We start from the raw sequence: 25,061 nt of genomic DNA, 5'->3' as shown, positions 1-25,061 counted from the left end.
TCCAAATATTCCAGCCATTTTCTTCCCTGACAGAGAGGTGTCAGCACCCTCGCTGGCATCAAAACCCCATCTTTGCGTGGAAATGGATGAAGGCCTAATGCCTTCCTGGACGGATCCTTCTAAAGCTGTGCCAGTCTGTATGCCAGTCTGTGCCCCCCTTCACTTGCCAGTTGGAGAAGGATCGTTTGGAGGGGAATCAGGAATCAGGATTGACTTTCCATACAAATCGGTGGAACTTTTTTTCAACCATCAGATACACGGCAGGTCAGAGAGTGGGAAAAATACCATAAGGAAGGATTCAAATGTTAAAGGAAATAAGAAAAAAAAAAAAACGCACTGTTAAAGATTTAAAATAACTGGACATTGAGTAAAAGTAGGGTGACATGTATCGACTTTCAAAAGAGGACAGGGCAGGCAGACATTATGAACATAATACTAGGCTATTTGTTTGTTCATATGGTCTATGGAATGAGCGAGACCAAACTGGACATTTTTAGGAACTTAGAAATCCCGCCTGGACGAATATTTTTACTCCCAAAAAAAAAAAAGAATAAGCGAAAAAGGCCACATCTGGTCAACTGAAGTATCAGGCAGTTTTTTGACTGGTTTACATGCTTTTCCAAGTTTCATTTTGCTTTCCTCTGCAATGCCATTTAGAAGGGGCACTGAATGAAATGTTGTAGATGTAGCTTTGTGGTTTAACTCAGGGAATAAGGGTGTGCGATGTAGTATTGAATTGTACAAGACAGTGGATCCACAGAAAATCAAAGTCTGTCAAAACATAGCATGCATGAAAATATGGAATAAAGTCAGATATATTTTCTCACTGCAATTATCTGAAACAGTACACTTTTGCTACATGACTTTTTCACTAAATATTGAGTATGGGGAAAATATGTTTATGTGGACAATAGGGTCGTATATGTTTATGTGTATATCTTATGTCCACTAAATCGGCAATAATTTGTATATTTGTCAATAGATTGTGATGTTTTGCAACATATTGCCAATATATTTTTGTTGAATATATTTTCTACCTCTACTTCTAATATATATTCCATTTTCATAATGGTATGACTCTTTTTAAAATCGTAATGCAGCAGCAGGAAATGCTGTGGTAACTAGACTTAAAATATCTGACCCAGGTCTGACTCGGACGAAAGGGACACATCGCGCATTCCACTGTAAATGGGGAATTAGCCAGACGTGTACTTTCAAGAATGGCACAGAATGAGAGCCCCATACACTCTCTCAGCTCTGACGCTTCACCCGTTTCATTTGTTTTGAGTCGGCTACGCCTCGCTGGTGGCGAAGACGTGCGACGGACATATTGAGGGCAGGCCGTTGACTACGATGTTCAAATAAGCATTTAAAAAAATGTGAAAAAAGACGTCCGCTAACTGACATAACCGACACACAGAAAAAAGGTGGGAGGTAGACTCTGTCAGACCAGCCAATGCACACTAACACAGTTACTTTGTCAGCCCAGTTGAGACATTTATAAAATGACGGAAGAAGGGAATCTTATAATTGACGGGACCTCTGTGTTCGGACTGGCAGTGGAAAGTGTTGCTGATTGAAATCCGGGGGGGGGGGGGGGGGGTGGGGTGGGTCACAGGAAGTACGTTAACAAGATTTGACTTGAATTGCGCTCGCCCTGTGTCACCTCGACAGGGATATTTGATAGAGTAACACCTGCTTTCTTCGCCGAGTAGAAGCACTGAGGTGATATTAAATAAACAAAATCACTATAGTGGTTGGGTTAAATAACATACATTCAGTAGCTCTGAACTCTGAATATGCAGATAAATGCTCTTTGTCAGAAATTTTGATATTTGGATACAATTTGGATATAGTTGATTTTTCTTGGTATACAGTAAAATACTCAGGGTTAAATATTCTTACAGAGTTGCTACATATGCTCCCCAATGGACTTACACACTATATGGCCAAAAGTATCTGGACTCCCCTTAGTCTGGGACTGTTTTTCATGGTTTGGGCTAGGCCCCTTAGTTCCAGTGCAGAGAAATATTAATGCAACATCATATCACATTCTAGGCGATTTTGTGCTTCCCCAGCGGTTTGGGGAAGGCCCTTTTCTGTTTCAGCATGACAATGTCCCCGGGCACACAGCAAGGTCCATATAGAAATGGTTTTGTCAAGAACGGTGAGGATGAACTCGACTGGCCTGCACAGTCTTGACCTCAACCACATCCAACACCTTTGGCATCAACTGGAAAACCAACTGCGAGCCAGCCCTACTTCCCCAATCAGTGCCTGACCTCACTAATGCTCTTCTGGCTGAACTGATAACAAATCCCTGCAGCAATAAATACTCCAACATCTAGTATAAAGCCTTCCCAGAAGCTTGGAGATTGTTACAGCAGCAACAGCTGGATCAACTCCATTTTAATGGCCATAATTTTGGATGAGATGTTGGATGTCAGATGTACACATACTTTTGGCCATGTAGTATACAGTATGTACTCTATTCGAGTTTAATTAACAGTGGACATGTTACTGATTATCTCCACACAAAGGCAAGTTTGGTGATCTAAAACTTAAAAGCCATAGGTCTCTGGTAGGTCACAAGTCTTGCAAAAAAAGTTTCACTGTCACTGGCGACAAATTATTTAGTTTTCTGCTGACACTTTTTTTCATTCCCCCCAGAAGAAGTCTGTCCAGGCTCAGTCTCCCTCTAAAATAAGGCTGGACGCAGGACCAAAAATAAAGAAGCGCATTGCGCGTCGAATTTTCGAAATAAAGTGGTAAGTCAGCCGTTTTTTTTTATTGAACCTATAAAAACAAATTCTCTCAGTGTGTTAAAATATTTGTAAGTTTTTTATTTTTATCCCCGTCGCACACCGCTGTGTTTTTGTCGTTACCAATCCTTATTTAGGGATTGTTAATGTCTGAACTGGGTGCGTTTTCCATAAAGTCATTTTGGAAAAACCCAAGGAGAATAACTAACGGTGTAAAATCTGTTGCCGTGGGCCATTAGATCTTGTCTGTACTAGTTGGACCAGAGTTCTAGGGCAGATTTACCGTGCTGTAGAATTAAGGGGTCATAAATCTTGTTTGGCTCATGAAACACATTCAGAACAATTTTGCCCTATTTTTTGCACGTACTAAAAATGCTCCACAAATGTAGTTGTGTTAGGCTCTAACTTATAATTGAATAAGACGTATTTTTGTTAGTTGATATTTTAAAAGACAACAATCAGCTTCGCCAGCACCTTTTCTTTGAGTGCAGTACATCATTATTATAACATCCTTCTTGCTTTCGCTTTTCCTGGCTTGGTCAGTGAGCTCTACAGGAACGAAGCGATTCGACAATATACACATACAAATTTGCGTCATCCGTCACCACATTAACCAAAAACGTCAAAATATGGTACATAGTTTGTGCAAGTCATTCCCAAAGCTTATCCCGGGGGATGCAACGCAGAAGAAGAAAACACCACGTGCGCAGAAATTTGCCATTGGTAAACTTACTCTTCTCAGTCCTCGGAGTTTGGGGAGTATCAAAGTCCCTGAGGCTCAGAATCCCGGGGTCATGACTGGCCGTAAAATCCAAGTCGACGGCGTGAACGATGTCCCTTCAGTCGGTGAGGAACGGCTTTGCACAACGCGCACGCTTCGGCTTTTGCATTGAACGCGCTGCGTTGCATGGGAAGTGCGCGCAAGCAACTCATTTTTGTCCGTCCCGCCCATTCACGAGGAGAGATTGAACTTGTTTACTTTTTTTTTTTTAGGTAAAACCCCAAGTGGATGTGGAAGTATGCCAGCGAGGAGATTGCCAGGGACAGAAATAACGCAGGAACTTAATGCATCCCTGTGGTTTTTATGCGTATGTCATGCTTGCGGTCTTTTTCTGACACTAAATTATACATACAGTACGCTTTCAGTCCGCTTCATCACATTTAAATAAAAAATAATCACTTGTCCACATTTGTGTGCTTCTGGGATTACCTTCATTATTTCATGGTTAGAACATCAAAATGGTCGAACGTAGATATTACTGTGGAGTATATTGTTCGTATTAATAACTTTGTTCAAAGACATGAATGTCACAGTGCAATTGCAAATGACCCCCAGCTCTCCAGATGATTCCACTGTATAATTTTCATTCCTTTAGAGTGTGAACCCTGACTTGATTGTTAAATGAGATAAATTACTGTTTTTACAGTGAGCTGAAACATTGACCGTGACAGCAAGCACTATAAATCACATTCCAAAAGACTTAGGGCAGCAGTGTTGTATTACCGTTGGAAATCTGGGCTTGGGGCTCAGAAGTTGCTTGTTTAATTCCCAGATGGGGCACTTGAGCGACATACTTAACCTGAATTTCTTCAGTAAATTTCCAGTTGTATAAACAGATTGTATGTAAAAATAAAAAAACAATAAAAAAAAAAACAAACAAGTTAGTAAGTAAGAAAACAAATAAAAGTAAGTCCTTTAATCCTACGCATAGGCTTGGGGGGAGACCGGAAGACGTGTCACCCACAATATTTTCATATGAATTGTTCCCTAGACTGGCGGGTATGCTTGTGACAACTGACGTTTGACTACGCGAGACTAGGTGGTCCAGCGGTCTGTCTCCCCCGAAGTTGAAATAACACATACGCATACGCTTGTAATTCACTCTGGAACAGATACACTTTCGAGCAGTCAACCTTTTCCAAGGGAAAACCCGGTAACATTCCGACCGACACGCACCGCTGACCGCAAACAACTCAGCATTAAGTAACGTTCCCGCTTGCTGACGCGGCATGAGCCCGTTTTTTCACACAAAATTAAAAATCTACATTTAGACAAAGGAATTCACGGCCTATTTTCCGTATTTAATCAAAACTGTGGATAAGAGCGTCTGATAAAAGAACGAAATGCAAAATGCTGCTTTTGGTAGGAATATACTTCTCCGGTTTGTTATTTTTAGACTGAACTAAAGCGCCAGCTTCACTACTTAACATGACTTTCTCTGCACACAGCACTGTAGATATACAAATAGTTTTATTCACATTGACAAGCACACATTAAAAAGAAGATAAAGCAGAAAAACAAATAAACACCAAATTCATCGCACACAGAAAAGGAGCAATACTGTACCTGACATAATACTGATGAAAAAGAAGAGGGGTTACTAATTTGGGGTGTGACAAATTGAAGTATCAGTCCAGTAGATGCTCCTTAGAAGGGGTGGGGGCTGGGGGGCTGCATCTGTTCAGTCAATCGAGTTAGATGCTAACATATCCTACCTTCCTAAAAATTCAAGTTGCCATTTCATTCAAGTAGTATTCCATACTAGACCTGGGTCACACAATTATTTGAAATACTTTAACCCTTGGCCTTTTGACTACCAGGTAACGGTCCTGCAGATTTCTGGTAATTTTTAGAAAGCATGTACTTTCAAAAATATTCCAGAAAAAAAAAACGTCTTTCATACTATTGTAGTTATGGTCAGCAATGTAATGTTCCACTGGAAAAATCCTCTGCAGCACGGATGTTCAATTCAGCCAGTATCTGCAGAGAAAAACTATTTCAAAATGGCGTTTGTGACTGACCCAGGCCTGCTCCATACTTGGAGGGACTGTCTGAAGACAGAGGGGGTCTGTCCTTAGAGTCTGTCACTTTCATACTCTGGTCCTTCAGAAGGGGTGGGCATGGGGATGATGAAAACCTCCTTGTTCTTGGGAGGAGGGCTGCTAGCGGGACTCCCCACCCCCGAATCCGGGCTGGGGGACAGCTTGGCGGGCTCCCCGGCGTGGTACTTGTGGGCCTTCTGGTCGAGGGGCGGGGGCGGGGGCGGGCCGTCGCCGGGGGAGGGGGGCGGCGCTCCCTCGGCCTTGGGCTTGAAGCGCTTGAGCTTGACGGTGTCCTTGCCCTCCCGGGCGCAGGGGAGCAGGACGCCGACGTCCTTGCGGAACTTGGAGCTCAGGCCGAAGTAGATGAGCGGGTTGTAGAAGCTGGCGGACTTGGCGAACAGGCGGGTGAAGATGCTGGTCAGCCCCGGCACCTGGAAGCCCCAGGCCGACCACATGGACACCACGGCGTAGGGAGACCAGGCCAGGATGAAGGCCGTGCAGATCACTATGGACACCTGCAGGGGGAGGCAGAGAGCAGGGCCTGGACATCAGGAGGCTGTCATGGCTCTGTCACCATGGTGATAATATGACATTACTAGTTCTATGCAGATTTAGGGCCTAATATTGCATGTTTTTAAATTACTTTCACTCACTTTTGATTGCTGGTAAAATTCCTACAGACCACAGACAATATTCAAGGGAATATTCGACCTTTGCACTTGTGTTTGCATTGAAAATGTTCTGCATCTGATCTTCTGCTAAATGAAGGTAAAAAGTTAAAAGTTAGTGAAAACAGCCTTGCACTCACGACGGTCACGTCCCTCTCCATCTTCCTCTGTCTGTCTGTAATGTCACCCTCGGCCGACAGGGCATTGCCCTTCTTCACTGTGTTGATGATTGACACGTAGGAGAAGAGCATGACCAGCACGGGGATGAAGAAGCAGAAGATGAGGATGAGGACGATGTAGGACTTGTAGAAGGTGGAGTAGTTGGCTTTGGCCCAGTCCACTTCGCAGGTCCCGTATCCACGGTCTGAGGGGGAGGGGGACAGAGGGGGTAGGACATGAGTCCCAATTTCTCCAAAAATCAATGAACATACTTTGAATTACAAGTCCAGTTGGCTCTCAGTCATACTACACAGGCTCCCTAAGTCCTTGTGAAAACTATTTTCCAAATGTGGGTTTTTTTTCCCGAGTTCCACAGTGATGTAACGACGTGTCACAGAGGTCGCCGTGGTTTCGGTCCCTTACCCGTGAAGCTTCCCCAGCCGAGCAGCGGAGCTCCGGACCAGAAGGCGGCCGCCAGCCATATGAAGGCCACGCTGAGGGAGACGGTGCCATTGGTGATGCAGTGAGCTGCGGGCGACAGGCACACGCGGGCCGTGAGCACGGACATTCAAACCATAACCGCTCCCCCCCCCCCGCCCCTGTCTGAACCATAAAACCCCCCATCTAGACTGTATACCCCCACCTGGACCATAAAACCACCTGTCTGAGCACCAGAGGAGCTACATCTCAATAAATGTATATCCCTCAAGGATATTTAAAAAAAAAAAAACAGAAATGGTTTAACTACTCAGGAGAAACGGAAGCAAACCCAATGAAGGGAAACAAAGTGAAAATATAATAAAGGCTCATGTCAATAACTGCAAACAGGCATATGGTGTGTTGTGTCACCACGATTATACACTGACACATATGAATATTTGCTTATTGACATAATCATTTACGTATGCCTATATAGTGTTTATGAAGGTGCTATGAACTGTGTGTGAAGGAGTCCTACAGCTCTCATAATGGGACATTAATAAAAAAGTTACGATATAAAAGGAACTGCAAGTAAACGGGTCCTGCTTTACCTTTGTTAGGGTGACAGCCTTTAATGTATCGGGTGATGCTGATGACGGTCAAGGTGTTGATGCTGGCCAATCCGAAGAGCAGGGTGCAGAAGCCGTCTATCTGTGAACAGAAAGCATTGCTGTCAGTCAGGGTCTCTCATGCGTGCAAGGGGTGGTGCTGAGGTTTGGGTACCTGTGGAATAACAGGAACACTGTGGGATATGTTGGAGTACTTGTCAATCAATCAATCAAATTTGACTTATATTAGCACATTTCACAGCAATTGTCACAATACACTGCACACCCTGGCCTGTATGTAAATGTACGTACACTGCATATACTTGTATGTACACTGTATGTAATTGTATGTACTAGTATGTACACATATACTTGTATGTACACTGTATGTAATTGTATGTACTAGTATGTACACACATACTTGTATGTACACTGTATGTAATTGTATGCACTTGTCTGTGTGTTTGTGTTAACTGGGCCTCCATCCATAAGCTGGAGTTGAGGAAAAGAGGCAAATAGAGAAAGGAGAGCTGTGCTGTAGAAATGAGCAGGGGAAGATGTGTGCGAGCTCAACAGAGAGAAAATGCATTAGCAGGTTTCATTTTTATGCAGTTAGCCTTCAAATAAGGCCACTCAAGTGCAAGCACTAAGCAGCACTGTATTAGGGGGTAAAAGGCCAGTCCATTCATTTCCAAGGAAGAAATCCTTGAGTCAGCTTGTTGCTTCACAACACCAACATCTCCAACATTATTGTTTGTAGTTTATTGACATTTATTGGGGAGATATTTTTGGTGTTTTAAGTTCAGGAACAAAATCGATTTTTTCTTGTTTTTGCCCTTCATGAAAAACAGTCGTGTCCTGGAAGGCACAGTCGGGGAGGGGATCAGTCCTTTGCGTGTTCGCAAATTCCCTTCCCGTGTCAAGGAGGTCGGGTCCCGGCTGAGAGTTCGCGGCCCCCCTTGCGTAACAGGTTCTCGATTGTCCCGGTGTGGCAGACGAGGAAAGACGTCAGCGGTCGTCCTCTGTACAGGACAGACGCTAAGCCGTCGTCCGAGGCGCGGGACGTCTGGTGAACGCACGCGATCGGGTGTTCCGCTGAGGTTGCCCGGGGTGATGACCGTCAGACCCCCCCCCCCCCGACTCTCCCCATGACCCCTCCCCCTTTTCAATACTAATCTCCCAGACCCCCGTGGTGTAGTACTCCATTGGGCCCAGTCACTCTACAACTCCTGTCAGTCCAGTTTAGTCAGAGTCAGGCATGGAGGATGATCCCCTTTTCAGAAATCCCATTATTGGACCTAATCCTGTTTCTATCGCACATTCTGCGGCCATGCGCCCGGGCCCAGCTGAAAAAACAGCCGCCCCACAGGGTCCACAGTGGAGGTGACTGACACTGACATTACCGTCCTGGGCTTTAATCAAAAATCGAATGTTGACAGTTTGCGAATTTGAAATTATAAGGGTTCCACCTGAATTTTTTTGTGTGAAAAATTATAAGCCTCATTGCGGTGTCTGTTTTGCAGTACAACTGATTAAATTCCCGAAATGTATTTATCTTTATTTATCTAAGTTAGGACTGGAAGTAGTGACAAAGCTGAGCAGTGGTTCTAACACTTGAACTCTCAAAACTATACTTTCTGCAGACAGAACTATATAATGCTAAGCTCAAGATTCATAAGCATACAGGATTTCTGTTGCCACTGGTCAAAGTTCAGGTAAAACTAAACTGGTTGGCAGTTCTGAGTGCTTCGTTTGACAAAGAAAATGGCGTATGTTACCATTTTGTGTGTTGTGATTGGATAGTCAGGGACACATCAATCTCCATCATTTTACTGGTCAATTCCTAACAGATTTAACCAGTAAAACGCAGCTCTGGAGTGACATGCCTTGTTGCTATGCCACATCTTTCCACACTCCATACGCCTTCCAAAAACAGTAGACGGTGAATAAGTGAGCTGTCAAAGGAACTTCTCAAATTTGACAGTGAAATATTCATGAGCCGATGAGGTATTAACAAACTCCACACTGGCCAGTGTTAATGGCCAGCTCATATTTCAAGGTGCCTGCTGCCTGAACATTTCATTTCCATTCTCATGACTCAAAGGTGGCATTAGAATCGTAAGTGTGTCTGAATTCATCATCATGTGACAGTACGAGGTCAAAGGTTCTGCATTCCAAATCTGTCTGTACAGCCCAGGTGCGTCTCTTTCACTCATGGGAAAGGAGAGTTTTGCAAGACTAATGAAGGTGTTGGGGTGTTTGGGCCATTGCTCCTCCTTTCTCTAAAGGTGAATGAAGGACATTTGTTTTATTGCAGCCAATTCCTTTTCCTGAGCAGGTTTGACAAACAAAAATTTTTTTTTTTCCCCCAAAAACTTTTCTGAAAGAAAATATTTATATTTCGTGTAAGCAGTGCAGAGCATGTGTTTCTGTTGCTAGGAAACCATGTCAGCCAGGCAAGGCCAGAATATTCAGCACGTGTCATCACTACTGATTGGGGCGGTGAGAAGTGAGTGACAGGGCGCTGTCCCGCCTTCCTGCTGAGGGGTTGGGGGGGGAAGTGTGTGTCCCACGTGTCCCATCATGCCGAGGGGCGTAATCTGAGGAGGAGGATCCTCATGTGCCTGTAGTGGTCTCACTCTATCACTGGGGCCTGGGGAATATGGGCTGGGCTGGGCTGGCTAGTCTCTCTTTCTCTCTCTTTCTCTCTCTCTCTCTCTCACTCACTCTCTCAACAAATAAATAAGCAAACAGGTACCTCTATGGGCATAGATTTAAGCATCTAAAGCAAAGTAATTAGCCTAAAATAAATAAATGAGCAAATACTCAGCTGCAAAAATGGATTACACATAAAATGTTAGGAGTGTAAGTCACTCGGATAACGGCTTCTGATAAATGCCTAAAAATTTGAGAAAAGGAAAATAATTGTAATTATAATAAATAATTATATATAGATCACTACAGATGAAGATAATCCTCCCAAAGTTCATTCAATCACTTATGCTGATTGTGCTGTTTACTTCCTTCAATGAGAAAAACTGATAGAACAAGGCGCCAACCAGAAAGCAAACATATAGTGCCCCCCCCAGCTCACTAGCGGCCCCTGGTGGGCAGAGCAGACAGTCTGCCTGCGTTGTGCAAAGCAGTACTACAGTAGAGGTGAAGCGATCAAGATGTGAATCATCTCTTTAATAAAAGGAAATTCGTTGATGAATGGCCCAGCTATGTACAGACCACTGAGGTGGTGATTAGATAAAACGCTGGCAGACTGACAGCTGGTGCCACTCCAGCTGCAATAGGTGCCTGATCGCTGGGCTATTTCTGGCATTAATTGCACACAGTTGAGTGGGCCTCTTTATGCCACACTAGTACTGCATAAGCACAGTCAACTCAGCAGTGCGGAGCACGGAATCGTTGGATTACCACGGTCGGGGAGGGGAACTGATTTTCGGATAATGGCTTGATGAAAAGATTACAGCCACTGCAGGACTGGGTGAGGTCCACCGTGACCCTTTAACCCTTTAAGGTGTGAGATTGCATATATGTGAACAGAATTTTCTTAACTAAACATTCTAACGCTGATGTAACAATCACTACCGGTAACTGAAAGCAATGGAGTTCTAGAACACTGGCTCAGAATTTTGAAAAAAACGACAAAAAACCTGCTCTTCAAAGGACATTTTGACAGAAACTGACTAGTTCAACCCCAGTAAAGCTGACATTTTACTTGGATACAGCCTGACTACATCCAAGTCAGCTGCAAAATCTTTCACTTTTCAAACAAATGTAGACAGGTTTTAACCTGAAAGCCTAGATGGCATTTCACAGACTTTTCACCACAAAAAAGGTTCACTGGGTTTTTCAAGGACACCTTTTCTCACCCTTTATTTCTCTAATTCTCAATATTTCCCCCCAGTAGTTTGTACAAACTCCAGGTATGGGTGAAGAACTTAAAAACTAGGTCCTCCATACAAATTTTCAAAAGTAGCCACTCTCCATCTCTCTCTCTCTCTCTCTCTCTCTCTCGCTTTCTCTCTCTCACTCTCTCCCTTCTTCCCTCATCCTTTCATCCATCCTTCCTTCCTTGATCTGAAGTGAGTGCAGACTGACTGGCAGAGGTTACCGCCACATTGCTTGCACTTGACCGTGTCAGAGAGACCAGATAAAGATCATTTTCAATATTTATTCCCCCGCCCCCCTCTCCCCCATCACGTCCCACACAGAAATTGTGCTGCCACAGCCGAGCGGGCCCTTACCTGGCACGTCCAGACGGAGGAGATTATGTACCCGTTGTCCCGGAAGACGTTGAAGATCTCCAGGATCCCGCGGGAGTAACCGAACACGGAGATGCTGGCGTCGGATATGGCCAGATTGAAGGTGAGGTAGTCGCTGGGCTGCAGGGTGGCCCGCTGCTTGTAGAGGACGAAGATCACCACGCTGTTCCCAAACCAGGAGAGCCAGCCTGCGGTGGGGGGGGGGAGAGATAGGGAAACACCAATCTGCTCAGATCTGCAAGATAAGCTTACATTCGACTGCTGCACTGTGATACACTTCAGGTTCTTACCGTTTGCATCAGTACCTGCTTTTCCACAGTCCTAACACAGCAAACACGGAAAAAAAAAAATATATTGACAACTTTTATTACTCTTATCAACTCAACATGGCTGGCTGAACAGGAAAGTTGAAAACAGAAACAAAAACAAAACTCAAACAAACTCTTAGCATCGTTGTAGCTCACTGGCTAGCCAGAATGCAGAATGCCTTATGGCAAATCCATTCATACCATAAGCTCTTTGTGTCTGTGTGGAAGGGGATTTTGTCTACAGTCAGACCCTGGCCTGGTCAAGCCTTCTTGTTATCACAGATTAGTCCGGATCTGAATGGGAAGGATTCGTCTAGCCAGACCCAACAGCCTGTCCTGGAATTCTTTAAGAGGGAGCTAAATCTACTTTTTGTCCACCAAAGCCAGACCATGTATAAAGGTTTTCTTGACTTACAGCAACAAGACGTGTTCCAGAATGTCAGAAGCTTTTATGGAGAACCGTTATCAACATGGGCTGCGAATCTACCTTCACGTGACTGAATAAAGACTAGAGTTTAATTTTTTTTCTTATAATTCTCTGTATGATTGAATTTCCTGTACCCGGCTCAGGATTAGTAGGGAATTGATTCTAGTAATGGGGTCTTATTCAGCAGAGAGGGGCTTTGTAATCGTCAATGCTCAGCGTGGAAAGGTTTTTCAACCACTTAAGTTAATTCTGCTCAGTTCCAATGTTCGTGTCAGAAATCTCATGCGCGAGAATCTTTAAACAATCCGTTGTAAATTAAGTTAATTCAGGAACTAGGCATTCAAGACGATTCAGTTAGTTAGTGTCCACTGTGTCCACTGAACATTTTGATGCCTAAATGAATGCGCATTGTCATAAAAGTTACTAACACGAGAAGTATAACAATTCATAAGCAGGCAAACCATCTAATTGAGCTGCAAAGAATTCATTCGTCTCTTTAGCGCTTTCATTCAATTAGAACTGCAACTGACGAACACGGGCTAACTTTTTTTCCTTCACCATTTCTAAAATATCTCTGAAAGCATCTAAACATTGATCACAATAACAGTAACGTCGCGCGCATGAGAACGAAATAAATTAATTCGCCAGCAACTGCAAACGCTTTTACTTTAACGGTGCGTTACTACTCAGCTAAACTCCTAGCTGCAACAGAAAAACAAGTTGCTTAAGACCTTACCCACCTAATACCAACAGGTATACTCCTATGATGGTCTCGCCTTGATCCGACAGAGGAGGGTCTTTATTTATAAGGCTGAAATTATTATTTCTCCACGGAATGTTGACTACTTGAAGTGGATTATTCAGCGACATTCTTGTTTCCTAATGGTGTAGATGATAAGGCATAAATTGATGTTAGACGCGCGCGTTCACGGCAGTCACTTGCAAAAGTCTTCGTGGAGCCTAGGTTCAGATAAGACACGATAGTGTCTCTTCCCCAGAGGGAAACTCCTGACCGGTTCTTAAGGTTAAATCCAGTCTAAAAATACCCCTCGATTCTCCGCTCGCTGTCCGTTCGGGTGACGTATTTGTAATCCAATTTTTGCCTCGAAGGTGTGTGACTGATGGATAAAGTGAGATAAGGGAAACGGAGTAAGATTGTTTTGATCTCAAAATAAGTTCGTTACAGAAAGCATACCTTCTCTAGTCTTCATATCGAGGTCTTGAGACTAACAATAGTCTAGGCTAATTAACTAAATACTGCTAAAAAAATATCGCAACTCTGTGATGCAGTCTTTCTGATTTTCAAACAGCTGCAGGCAATAGTTTTCATATAGAACTGCATAGGGACATTGTATTCGCCTGTGTGAGCTGCGTATAGCCTACTGTAGCGTGTTCCTTCATACTTGAGTCTAGTAATACATTATATGACATTCTGCCGATTATCCATGGATGTTAAAAAATGTATAATAGCTAAAATTGGCAAAAAATTATATCGTTCAAAATGAATGCAAAAAAAATTAAATTATAATAATTCAGCAAAGTGAATACCAGTCCATAATTATTGAAATGAAAAAACTAAACCATCGATTCAAACGTCAGGGATGTGTAAAAGAAAATACATAACGTACATTAATTCATTTTCTCGGCCGTAATACGGTAATTAAAAACCATTGGACCTTGATGGGAAGTAAATGTATTTTGTGTGTCTACGTATCCAGTCAATTAAGCAGTTGGAACATTAATTAAATGGATGATCCACTGGCTGAAAAATAAGCGAAAATGCTATCACGTCTCCAAAGATAAACATATTCATGCGTATTGCTATGAATTTCTAAAAGCGAGAAACTCTTAAGTATTAGTGCCGAAAGCAAAAATAAAGTAAAAGTAAACGTGACGTTATACATTTCCATACTTCCAGAGCAGAATTCTGTTACCGATCAGCAAAGACTAGGAACTAATTGGCGTCGGGCGTTGAACTGTCCATGGTGCTGAAATATAACGTGTGCACGTCTGAGCTTGACCTGATGGTGATCTATAATAAGAACTATAAAATATATTTGACATACTTCGCTGCAATCAAACTGTGAAAATTTAACCGGATCAATTAAAATGCATTAATCTACACCAGATCTGCTGGTAAGACGTTTGATTACTCTTCAGTTTTAATTATTAAACGAGTACCACACGGAAACTTACTGATGCCATGAGCTTACAGAGAGAAACAAGAAAAGGATGACTCCCATGGTGCACCTGTTACTATTTTCTACTATATGAGTAACGGTTGACTGCATGCACGTCTATTGCTCAATTTTCAAGTGTCAAATATACCGAAAATGAAAAATTGTTGGAACAATATTAAGCCTGAACAACGCTGATAATGTAATGGTGGGCACCCTTAATGAGGAAGCCTTGTTGTCGTGGCTCTCTTGGAGGTCAACTAGGAGTTATGCACAGGATTATGGGATTGCTAATGTCCCGAAGACCTTGGGCAACACGGCTTGATCTTTAGATAATTCGACACCTTGGATCGCAGCTGGCCCTCGGAAGAAGAGAAGGTCCGAGGTGGAAGGAGAGCAGGGTGTCAACGTGTCACTTTCAAAATTGTTTGTGGATGGACAGGGAGAATGGGGAACCCGGCATGTTGCTCATAAATGCCTGCAGAAAGTATGCTGACTTCAAACTAAGCATTTAATATGGGTTCCCTAGTCCTACCTATGCTAAAAGCAACATGATACCCTCAAACCCATCTGCTACTTACCTTACATGTCTTTACTTAAAGCTCTACATCCTCAAATTCCCCCTGCTACTTAAAGCACAATAAACTTAAATTCCCTCTAGCACCTACTATGGAAGATAAGGTTATGCTATTATGCTATTGGTTGTGGCTCTACATGACTGTACTTGCCCTCTGCTTATTGGCTCAAATTTTGTCTGTGCACTTTTGTAAATCTCTCTGGATTACAGCATCTGCTAAAAGCCTAAATGTAATGAAACTCTCCCCTTCTCCACCCCTCAAATAATTCCTTTAATTTGTGCAAGGGAGAGATACCAGTTACAAAGCAATTTAACAAAACAAGCTGTAGCCTAACAAGAAAAAGGACATGGAGTGAATGGCCCAAATTATGTTTTGTTGGAATTAATTTTCAAAACTCCAGGAGTTTGTTTTGAAAACTCTTACACGCGATTCCATGGCAACGTCAAATTAGACTTTCCAGCACTTCGACGAAGGCTAAAAGAGGTGGGGCTGAAATCCACTGTTTGTCATTCGCTGACATCGGTGTAAATCTGACAATCTGTATCCTCGGAGGAGAAATATAGGCGCAGGGATGCACAGACGTGTCCAAGCCTGGCAAAAACAAGCCTCACGTGGAGCTAGAAAGTAGGACATTCTTCCTTTTTTGTAAATATGTATCCATGTACGCTAACCTTTTTTGTCTTTTGGACAAAGGAAGATTTATGGCTGAATCCCCACTGGCGATTATTTTATGGGTGTGTGCTTTTAAACACCTGTTATTAGGTAATCAACACATTAGATAGGACAATTAGGAAAAGCATTTTTGTTCAGAATATTAAGCAATAATAATACATATATATATATATATATATATATATATATTGGCCTTTCCTCATGCCAAACATTCTAAGTCCATTGGCAACCCAACAGTAAAGCAAGTCTTAGCAGTGGATACAACAGCTGGGTCTACCAAATGCAATCTGGTATATGACAGTTACCTGACCTGCTGCAGTAAGAGATCATGAGGCATTCTTATCCAAAGAGGCAGAAAAATGCATCCACATGAGTGATACTGGAAACAGTGATACAAATCTGGGTAACAACACTCTTTGGACAGGGGCTGTGCATGCAGCTGCATTACAGAACACTCTCAAACACACACGCACACACGCACACACCCACACACACGCACACACACGCGCACGCACACACCCACACGCACACACACACACACCCACACATACACACACGCACACACACATGCACACACACCCACACATACACACACAGCTGAAGTAAAGGCAGAGGAGGAGTTTAGAAGGGAGAGAAGCAGTCAGGTAGTTTTTCGACAGGTGCTCATTTTCAAATTGATTTATACAAAAACACATCTGGGACAAGTCTACTCACACCAGCGTTCCTGTTTGGCAGTGTACTGCGCTGAACATATGTAGGTCAGCAGCCATGGATTTCAATCCTCGGGTTGTTTAAACAACCCAGTTTTCTATTTATTTTTCTTTCTAAAACTTGGCACTGTGGTTCATTAGTACCTGCTTTTAACAGTTCGAGTGAAGTGAAATGTTTGTCAATTCACACGCCATTATTCATTTACACACTGACTCACTATCTCTTTCTTTCTCTCTCTCTCACTGACACACTTTCTCACTTCCCCTCTTCCTTACTCCAGCTAAGTAACAGCTGGTGGCTGTTTAGTCCAAAATGTTGTAGCACAAAAATACAACGTTCAATCTGGCATGTTCTGTCATAAATTAATTATTATCCTTGAGTCTTGCTGCTATGAAACAGAAACGTCAAAAGTTCCTTGTTAACAAGCCATGCTTAAAATACGCTATCATATGACAATTTTTAATTCTAAAAAATCAAATGTCTGAACTATACCATCTGCATGCAGAGCTCTGCCCTTCTTCCAAAGTGGACGGTACCTTTTCTTATAAGATTGAACATTCCCAGACTAGATTGTGCAAACTGGCCCAATCTGGGGGGGGGGGGGGGGGGGGGGGGGGCTGCTATTATCAGAGTCGCTATTATCTTCTGAAGAAGCACGGTGATCGACAGAAAATGGGCTACTTATAGCTTCGCTACAATGAAGATGAAAGAGCGCGGGAAGTAGCGGATGAATCAGTCCGGACGCATTAGTTTGATGAGGAACATAATGGGGAGAATGTGTCAGGGAAAGGATAGCCCGTCTGTTACGTGATTTACCGTTTTCTGGAAATGGCGTATCCATTCTGTTCCGTCTATCTCACAAATATATGATTTATTTATTTATTTATTTACTTCATCACAGACCACGAATGTGCTACTTCTCATTACATTGACATCTTCGAAAATTGCTTTTCTTAACTTGGGTTTTTGGATTACAATAAATAAACATTGACACAACGGACTTCATGTGTTCCAATTTTAGGGCAGTAACCACTGCAGAGTCAGTGTGGTTTTGCACACAGAGTAACTATGGTGATTTTTTCTGTCTCTGTGCTACAGGGAAGGATTAAAATTCTTTGTCCATCTCTCTGACAGATGCGAGCCTGTGGATTGAGTCATTTTTCAGGCGACGCCATGCCGTACATCTACGGCTACACCATCCCTAAAGGTTCATACGTTAGCTGTCAGGATTATAGAACGGCAGGACCCCAGATTGATGGCACCTTCTCATTCAATGCACGGACTTGTAGATATGTTATAAATTAGAAAGGCATGGTCAGTCTGTCATATTGTTCCACTTAAAAATAAGACAGCTAAGAATAATAAAAAAGAATTACACTGAAAATCTTCAGAAACTTATTTAAAAAGGGGCGATGTGGATGCAGGTTTTGTTTTAGCCCAGCAATAACTACAATACCTGAATCAGGAAATAGATTAATCAAGGCTTTCAATTATGACATTTGACACGTAGAATCCACAGGATATCCTTGAATGGAACAAAGGACATTTATTCTGAAGTTATAGATTTAATTTTGCAGATGGAGCTCAGAGCAAATGTTCTGACATTCAAAAGAAACAAGTTTCCGAGGGTATTTTTAGGCAATAAGGGGGTATTTTTAGCCATGAAATCCTTAATTGCATCAGTTCTCTCATAATCTAAATCAAATTTCATTTCCATTTTATTTCTTTCAAGGGAGAACTAACTCTAGCGGCAAAGAAAGAACAAGCTTGAATAGCTTTGCCATTTCAGGGAAATTTAAGCAAACGCTTTGTGCAAATGAGCATCTGTGGTTCACCGAGGACCAAAAGTTAGTTTCAGACGGGAAATACGATGAAGCAGCCATTTGCTCATTAATGTGCCCTTAATTAAAATGTGCCCAGCTGATCGTTTTGAGTCATGCCTTGCTCTGTCAAAGTGACCAATGGGAATGCATAAACAGTACATCATGCATTGACTCCGCCCCCTACATTGTGTGTCCACGGTGACTCCTGTGGCCTCCGTTCTGTAAACACTACCCGCTCATACTTCCTGATAGTAGCCTAAGTGACTCAAGTACTCTGCTCAAGTACTTCAGTATTTCAAACATCGTACCAAGGTCAACTCAGAAATGCAGCCACGCATTATTTTCCACGGCCCAAAAGGTGTAAAGAAAAAAGAAAAAAAAAAATAGTACCTGTGGCTCTTTGTCAAGATATAAAGAGAAAGTTAACACATCAGTGGGCGCCTTCCGATGTCATTCTTCGGAGGGTAACCCCCCCAGGCGGACGAGCGTTCTCGAGAAGATGGGAAAATGACACGCGCTAAATTAATATCTGCCAAACAACCAAAGGAAAGGGCAGGCTGGAATGCGTCTCTCCGGCCGTAAATCACCGGCGTTTCGATGGTTATTTGTCACACATCAGGTTAGCGGCTCGGCTAGGCCCCTTCACCTCAGGCTAGCAGTTACAGCAGGCCGTCTGAAGAGCAATGAGCCGAGACTTGTCTCTCTCTCTCTCTCTCTCTCACGAGGGAGCACTCCCCACCGGGAGCGTCGGTTCCTGTTCTTCGTATCGTGTTTCTCCAGGAAGGTTTTCCACACTGCGGGAAGTTCGACATGCCCTCATCCCCATCCAGGCCGTCTGCACGTCCCTGAGTAAGCCAGAGATGCTCGTTAGTGGTTACCCATCTCACTACGACACAAACATGTCCTCACAACAACATCATGAGGATGTCTTGTGTTAGCGAGCTATAAACCTGTCCTTCAATTTTCAAGGCTGTTTAGAACCTTACTTTTCCCCAAAGGTTTAATCATCCATTGTGCACTCTACTTTGTACACACAAAAAAAACCCCCGAATAAAATCAAAAACTGATGCATGCTTGTACGCACGCAGTGAAAAGCTGCTCCAGACCGTTAGTCTGGTAGTTTATCATTCCCTTGCTGTGTGAGAATTATTGATTCCACCTCGGGGCTGTCTACATAATCCAGTCAACTTGAACCCGACTGCTACTGCACCACCTCAATCCATAAAGCCTCAAGCAGCAAGCAGCTCAAACATCTAGCAATACACTGCATTTAGCTTAGAAGGAGAGGGTTAGACAGTAGCCTACTCGGCTGTCTTGAAGACGTTAACTTGTTTGCGCGTGCGTGTGTATGCGTGTGTGTGTTTGTTTGTTTGCATATGTGTGTATGTTTGTTTGCATGTGTGTGCATTTGTTTGCAGGTGTGTGTATGTGTGTGTTGGGGGGGGGGGGGGGGGGGGCGGTGGGGGAGGTTTACAAGATTAGCTCCTGGATGATCCGACCTGTGCCAGTAGCACTCCTGACACTCCTGAACGGTTCGGTTTACAATTTCAGGTGGTCTTCTACACCCTCCCTGAACCACTGAGCAGTAAAAGGTAATGGCCAGTTCAGACTGAAAATCTCAGCAGACAGCAGACGAGACGAGAACGACAACCTTAAAACTTCATAACAAAGTTGAGCAGATCGGTTGTGTCTTTCGCTTCTGGACTCAAATTTTGACATGATGAATCGCTGAGAATCAGCAGACTGTACAAAACGCTGAACAAACTGTCCCTCGGAAAAGTTCCAGAACTTTCTCGCTGGCGGGAACGACCTTTTTGGTCAGATCCGCCCTTCAAAGGAAGTCCCGCTCGATTGACGGCTGCATTCCGGCACGGCACCAGTGGGACATGAAGTGGGAGTGGCTTACAGTGCACGAGGTCATCCCCGCGTGGCGGAGAGTCAAAGGTCACAGAGTGTGACATGGGGAAAGGTCAAAAAATCCCCTCCATCCATTTAACCCAATCCAGAGGTGAGGGGAACCTCAGGCTCTTTCAGACTTAAGCACAGTATGCATTTCCACCACGGTGTAGCAGAGTGGTTTCTCCAGCATGGGACAGCTGGATGCCTGTAAACTACAGGTATGTAACTGCATGAGGGGGTGGGGGGGTGGGGGGTGGGGGGTGGGAGGTGGGGGGGGAGGTAGGGGGGGTCCTAAAACCCTGTCCGTAAAACTACACCCCGCCCTGGCTTGCCCGGACCAGCCCGGTCTACGCCCAGCACGTCGCCCAAGGAAGAACACTGTCTTTGATCGTGACAGATTGAGATTTTATTTTCTCGGTTTGGTCGAAGTACACTTCCCGTCACTCTCAGATGACTCTCTCAAGACGTCCGACAAGTGAGAGGTGAAGGCATGGGGGGTGGGGGTGGGGGTGGGGGGAGGGGGGGCATAACAGCTTCTGAGAGACAGGAATTTTGAAATGAAAACAGAGCTTCACAACTTGAGCTTGATGCAGTGACTGGTTAGACAGAGGGCGGTAGAGGGAACGCACTGTGAATGCCTCTATGTGTGTACCTCTAGCCTGTGAGGGTTAACCCTCGAGCTGTGTGTACCTCTAGCCTGTGAGGATTAACCCTCGAGCTGCTGGAGGTTAGCAGTCCTTCAGCCAGAGTGACTCGTGTTGGCACTTCACACACGAGGAAGCTACAGCAAGAACAGCAAGCGTTCACAATGTAGGCTAGCCCTGCCTGGATTTAAGCAATGCTGAAGCTTGCCTTTTTCTTTCAGCTATAATAAGATGCATATTAATGGGCAGGCAGATGGTGAGAACTATGGTTTTATTTGAAAGCAGACTATTTTGTTGAAAAATACATTAATTCGTTGAAATGGCTGATGCTGGACAGTGTATGACCAGAGTATAGGTATTTCTAGTGGATGTCTGATATCGCTGTCGAGAGGAGCCGTATCCCTGTATGGCAGAGACCTCAAACTGCAGTCCTCAAGTATAGCAGCATCTGCAGCTTTCTGTGTTTTTTTTTTCTTTCTTTCTTTCGATCGGCAGCCATTTTGGGCCCTAGAAACGAGGTGCAGGGACTCTTCAGCCAATCAGCGGCTTAAATTAAGCACCCAAGGGCTGAAGCACACTGAAAACCAGCAGACCCAGCGGCCCTCCAGGGTGCGAGGGTGAGATCCCTGCTCTAGAGAGATCAGGACAAGAGGACATCTTCAACGTGATGATGCTGAATGAGGGGGTCACTAATTAGAGGGGCAATTGCTGGAAATTCAGTAAGCACTGCATAATACACTACTAAATAAGCAATTGGCCTTTGACCGACTGGATGAATATTTCATTCTTAAAATGAGTTCATCAGCGTTAGCTGCCTGTTAATCTGAAACCAGCTTTGAGCAGCTACATTAAATTATTAGCAAATCACGCTCTAAGCATGATGACTATAGCCCTAATTTTAAGTAAGCTACAAAACTAAACAAGGTTCACCTCTATTCTTGCCATGCATTCGCTCAGCAAGAAAATGGATGGAAAAAGTGTAAAAAAATAAAAAAATTTTAAAAGCTTTCTCGGTCACAGAAAGGCAACGGGTGACGTAAATTGAGCAGGAGAGGATTTTTCACAGCCCTTTCATTGGGGAAAAAATAGAAGGGAACGAAAATAAAAAATGACCTTTTTTTCTGACGCTCAAACTACGCGGCTACGCAGCTGAACTCTTGACACCCGCCACCCAAATGCGCACCGCGGAAAGCGCGTCACGGGTCAGAGAGGGGTAGCGACGCTAACCAGCGCGTGATTAAATCTCACAGGAGGAAAGCCAAGTGCGCCCCTTCCACAGAGACCTCAAAACACCTGGTTGCTCGGCGCGTAATCGACCAATTAAATCGCTGACCTGGTTTCTTGGGTCTGAATCAGAGGTACTCATTTTAAGGGTGAAAACAAAAGCCAGGAGATCACGCGGCTCTCCGGGACCAGGACTGCGCAACCCGTTAAGAGAATATGAGGTATGTGCCTGTGCAAAATGACACTCAAAGTGAGATGCTGAAACAGGAGTGGGGAAATCCTGTTCCTGGAGGGATGGATCCGGTTCTGGATTTCACGCAAGCCTCTTCTCTCAGTTAACCAAATTAGACAAATAATTTAAATGAGCTGAAATTTAAAGTGCATTAACTGATCAGCTTATGAATGACAGCCAAATACTTTTCTGTGTCACTAAATATGCTTTTTTTCCTGGGGTAAAAATGAAAGCATAAAAGTGAAGTGTTCAAAGAGCTAATTAACTCATTGAAGCAAGGTTCACTAGTGGAAACAGAAGCTGGCATGAAAACCAGAAACAGATACATCCCTTCCAGGACTGGTATTACCCAACCCTGACATAAAGGAGGGAATACCCACCTCTCTCACAATGTTACCTTCCCATGGTAATGACTGCAGAAAATGGCTTGGGCTGCAGAGTCCGACTCCCAGCACCAGTTACGGGAACAAACACATTTCATTGCCAGCTTTCTGTTGAGAAAACAAAATGTAAATAGTTAATATTTTTTAAACATTTTCTCTTTAGTAGAGTAAGTCGCTTTTATCGAATTTCCTTATAAATCTAGCAAGATTTCCGGGGATAAACAGTGAATACAGGCCAGTGAAACTGCATAGGACTACTTAAAATTATTTATTTCTAAGAGTAAAATAAAGATGTAGATGTGCAGCTGGGCATCACCTCCTTAAGTTTCAGGTTGCAAAGGATTGTGGGGGGAAAGCAACCCATTAAACTTTTGTTTTTCACCTCCCCCCACAGTGAAATGCAGATTCTAATTGGAAATTTTGCACAGCAACCATCTGCAGAACTATGCAGCCCAACGAGGGTTAGAGGTCTCCGGATTAAATTTATAATGACAAAATAATGAACTATGTAGTCTCAGCATTTCCAAATATATATCCAGAATATCATAGCAAAATAGCTTCAATGAGCAGGCTGAGCATAACCTAATTATGTCTGTTGGGGGCCGTGGGTGGTTGTTTTTCACTCCTTTTTCATACAAAACAATGAAAATGAATTCATTTCCTGTTGCTCATTTAATGCCTCCAATATTCATTTCCTGCTTTTTTTTTAAATGAGTGAAGGCCTTTCCTTGAAAACAGAAAGCCAACATTGAGCACAAAACTAGACTCTGAATTCTACATTCACAGGAATAGAGAAGCATTGAGAACAAAGACAGGTACTAAACATGGCCATTGTGCTGCTTGTATTGTGCAATGTTACTTTTGTATTAAAATGTAATGAGACGTCAGTACGATGTGTGCGTACAATGGCTACTAAACCCAAAAAACTATCACAAAACCATTTTTTAAAATGGTAACCAACCATAATAAACAAACCAGTGGCCCAGTATAAATATGTTTATTAGATTCACGCACACGCGCGCACACGCAGACACACGCACAAACAGGCGTCTCTGTACATCATCAACACACTTCTACTCAATTCTCCATTCACAAAAAAAAAAGAACAGCAAGAAAAAGGTAAACACAAAACATATCTGTCAAACAGCACACGAGCCCAACAAACCGGTACTGCCGTCAAACTAATTCACCAGTCATTTTTCTTGCAAATCATGCACAGTAGTGTGGCTCAGTTAAGGTATAGGCCAGAGAGTAGTAGAAAGACCATTTTGTAAGTTACACTTGCACTTTTCAGCCTTCACAGGATGTGTCATTGGTATACATGGAAGAATGTACATCTTGGAAGAAAATACACAGAGAAACTCTGGATACCCAGATCAGCTACATACCCTGAATGTCATTTGTCGTTTTTGGATGTTGACCGAGATCTCTAGAAAGTCATTTACTGTTCACAAACCAGCTACACAAAATTAGGAAAAACTATTTTAGTGAAATGACAAAAAATTTCCTAATATTGACACATTCAGAAAAAAATTGGGCATTCGCAGAGTATTTGGTTGGTTTATTGACCAGATCATGGCATAATCTCTTGACATTACCAAATCAATCACAGCCATTTCACTGCGGGATAACAACCCTGCTTGTCACTTGTGAGGAGTTGGTCTAAATTGCACCAGAGAATTATCATCAGTGCTACCTAACACTAGCAATTCTGTAGATCTATCGTACCCTTCAAATAACACTGGGTCCCAACAATGGTCTGACAAGATCCATTGTGATGCCTCTTCTTTGCTGCCCTCTAGTGGTTGGACAGCTAACAGCACACAATTCAGCATGCTGACCATTTCCCCAAACGAGTAGTTACTAATTGCTAAAGGATTAGTGCATTAATAACAATCACTTTTCAATATTAGATTATTCAGTTAATAAAGCGCCAATATAGTTGACTCTCAACATTATTGCAAAAAACAGACTTTTTTGTCTTGCCATTTTTGAACTATGCAGCCAACACGTAACACAGCTATATCACAAGAAAAGAATAATCTGTCAAACTTGCATCAAGTGCCGTTTTAAAAAACCCTGATTTTTGCTTTTTCTTAAAAAAAAATAAAAAAAAAGCGCTCCAAAATTCGTTTCGGTTTACTACTGTGTTCACCCGTGTGAAATGCAATACACCGTGGCATACTTTGGCACAGTATGGTCATGCGTCCGAAAGGTAAGGCAAAATTTTTATTTATTTATAATACATGTAGCGGGACCACTCATAGAA

The 25,061-nt window shown here is 43.1% G+C and overlaps 2 protein-coding genes across 3 annotated transcripts in view; both read right to left on the bottom strand.

The window, feature by feature from the left end:
• The window catches only part of LOC118219700 (vitrin-like), a 28,952-nt gene extending 25,229 nt beyond the window's left edge, over positions 1-3,723 (bottom strand). For both annotated transcript variants that reach the window (XM_035403037.1, XM_035403035.1), the window contains exon 1: positions 3,496-3,723. The gene's annotated coding sequence lies outside the window, so the exon portion shown is untranslated. The remainder of the gene's footprint in view (positions 1-3,495) is intronic.
• Positions 3,724-5,046: 1,323 nt separating this feature from the next.
• opn6a (opsin 6, group member a) lies at positions 5,047-13,319 on the bottom strand. Its single transcript, XM_035406455.1, has 6 exons — positions 13,190-13,319; positions 11,697-11,902; positions 7,444-7,543; positions 6,836-6,940; positions 6,394-6,617; positions 5,047-6,100 (listed from the first exon to the last, which is right to left on the bottom strand). Exons 1-6 carry the CDS (start codon positions 13,317-13,319, stop codon positions 5,618-5,620), a joined length of 1,248 nt encoding a protein of 415 aa, XP_035262346.1. The 3' UTR covers positions 5,047-5,617.
• Between the last annotated feature and the right edge of the window lie 11,742 nt (positions 13,320-25,061).

The sequence above is a fragment of the Anguilla anguilla genome, chromosome 2, assembly GCF_013347855.1.
Source record: "Anguilla anguilla isolate fAngAng1 chromosome 2, fAngAng1.pri, whole genome shotgun sequence".
Lineage (NCBI taxonomy): Eukaryota > Metazoa > Chordata > Actinopteri > Anguilliformes > Anguillidae > Anguilla > Anguilla anguilla.
Note: the sequence above shows the minus strand (reverse complement) of the source record. Positions and strands in the feature narration are given on the sequence as shown.

What these genes read in the sequence shown, in the direction of transcription:
- opn6a (XM_035406455.1), bottom strand. Translation starts at nt 13,319, where the DNA reads ATGTCGCTGAATAATCCACTTCAAGTAGTCAACATTCCGTGGAGAAAT. An exon ending in CCTCCGTCTGGACGTGCCAG is followed by an intron (nt 7,544 to 11,696) that starts GTAAGGGCCCGC and finishes TTCTGTTCACAG; the next exon opens with ATAGACGGCTTCTGCACCCT. An exon ending in AGGCTGTCACCCTAACAAAG is followed by an intron (nt 6,941 to 7,443) that starts GTAAAGCAGGAC and finishes TGTCGCCCGCAG; the next exon opens with CTCACTGCATCACCAATGGC.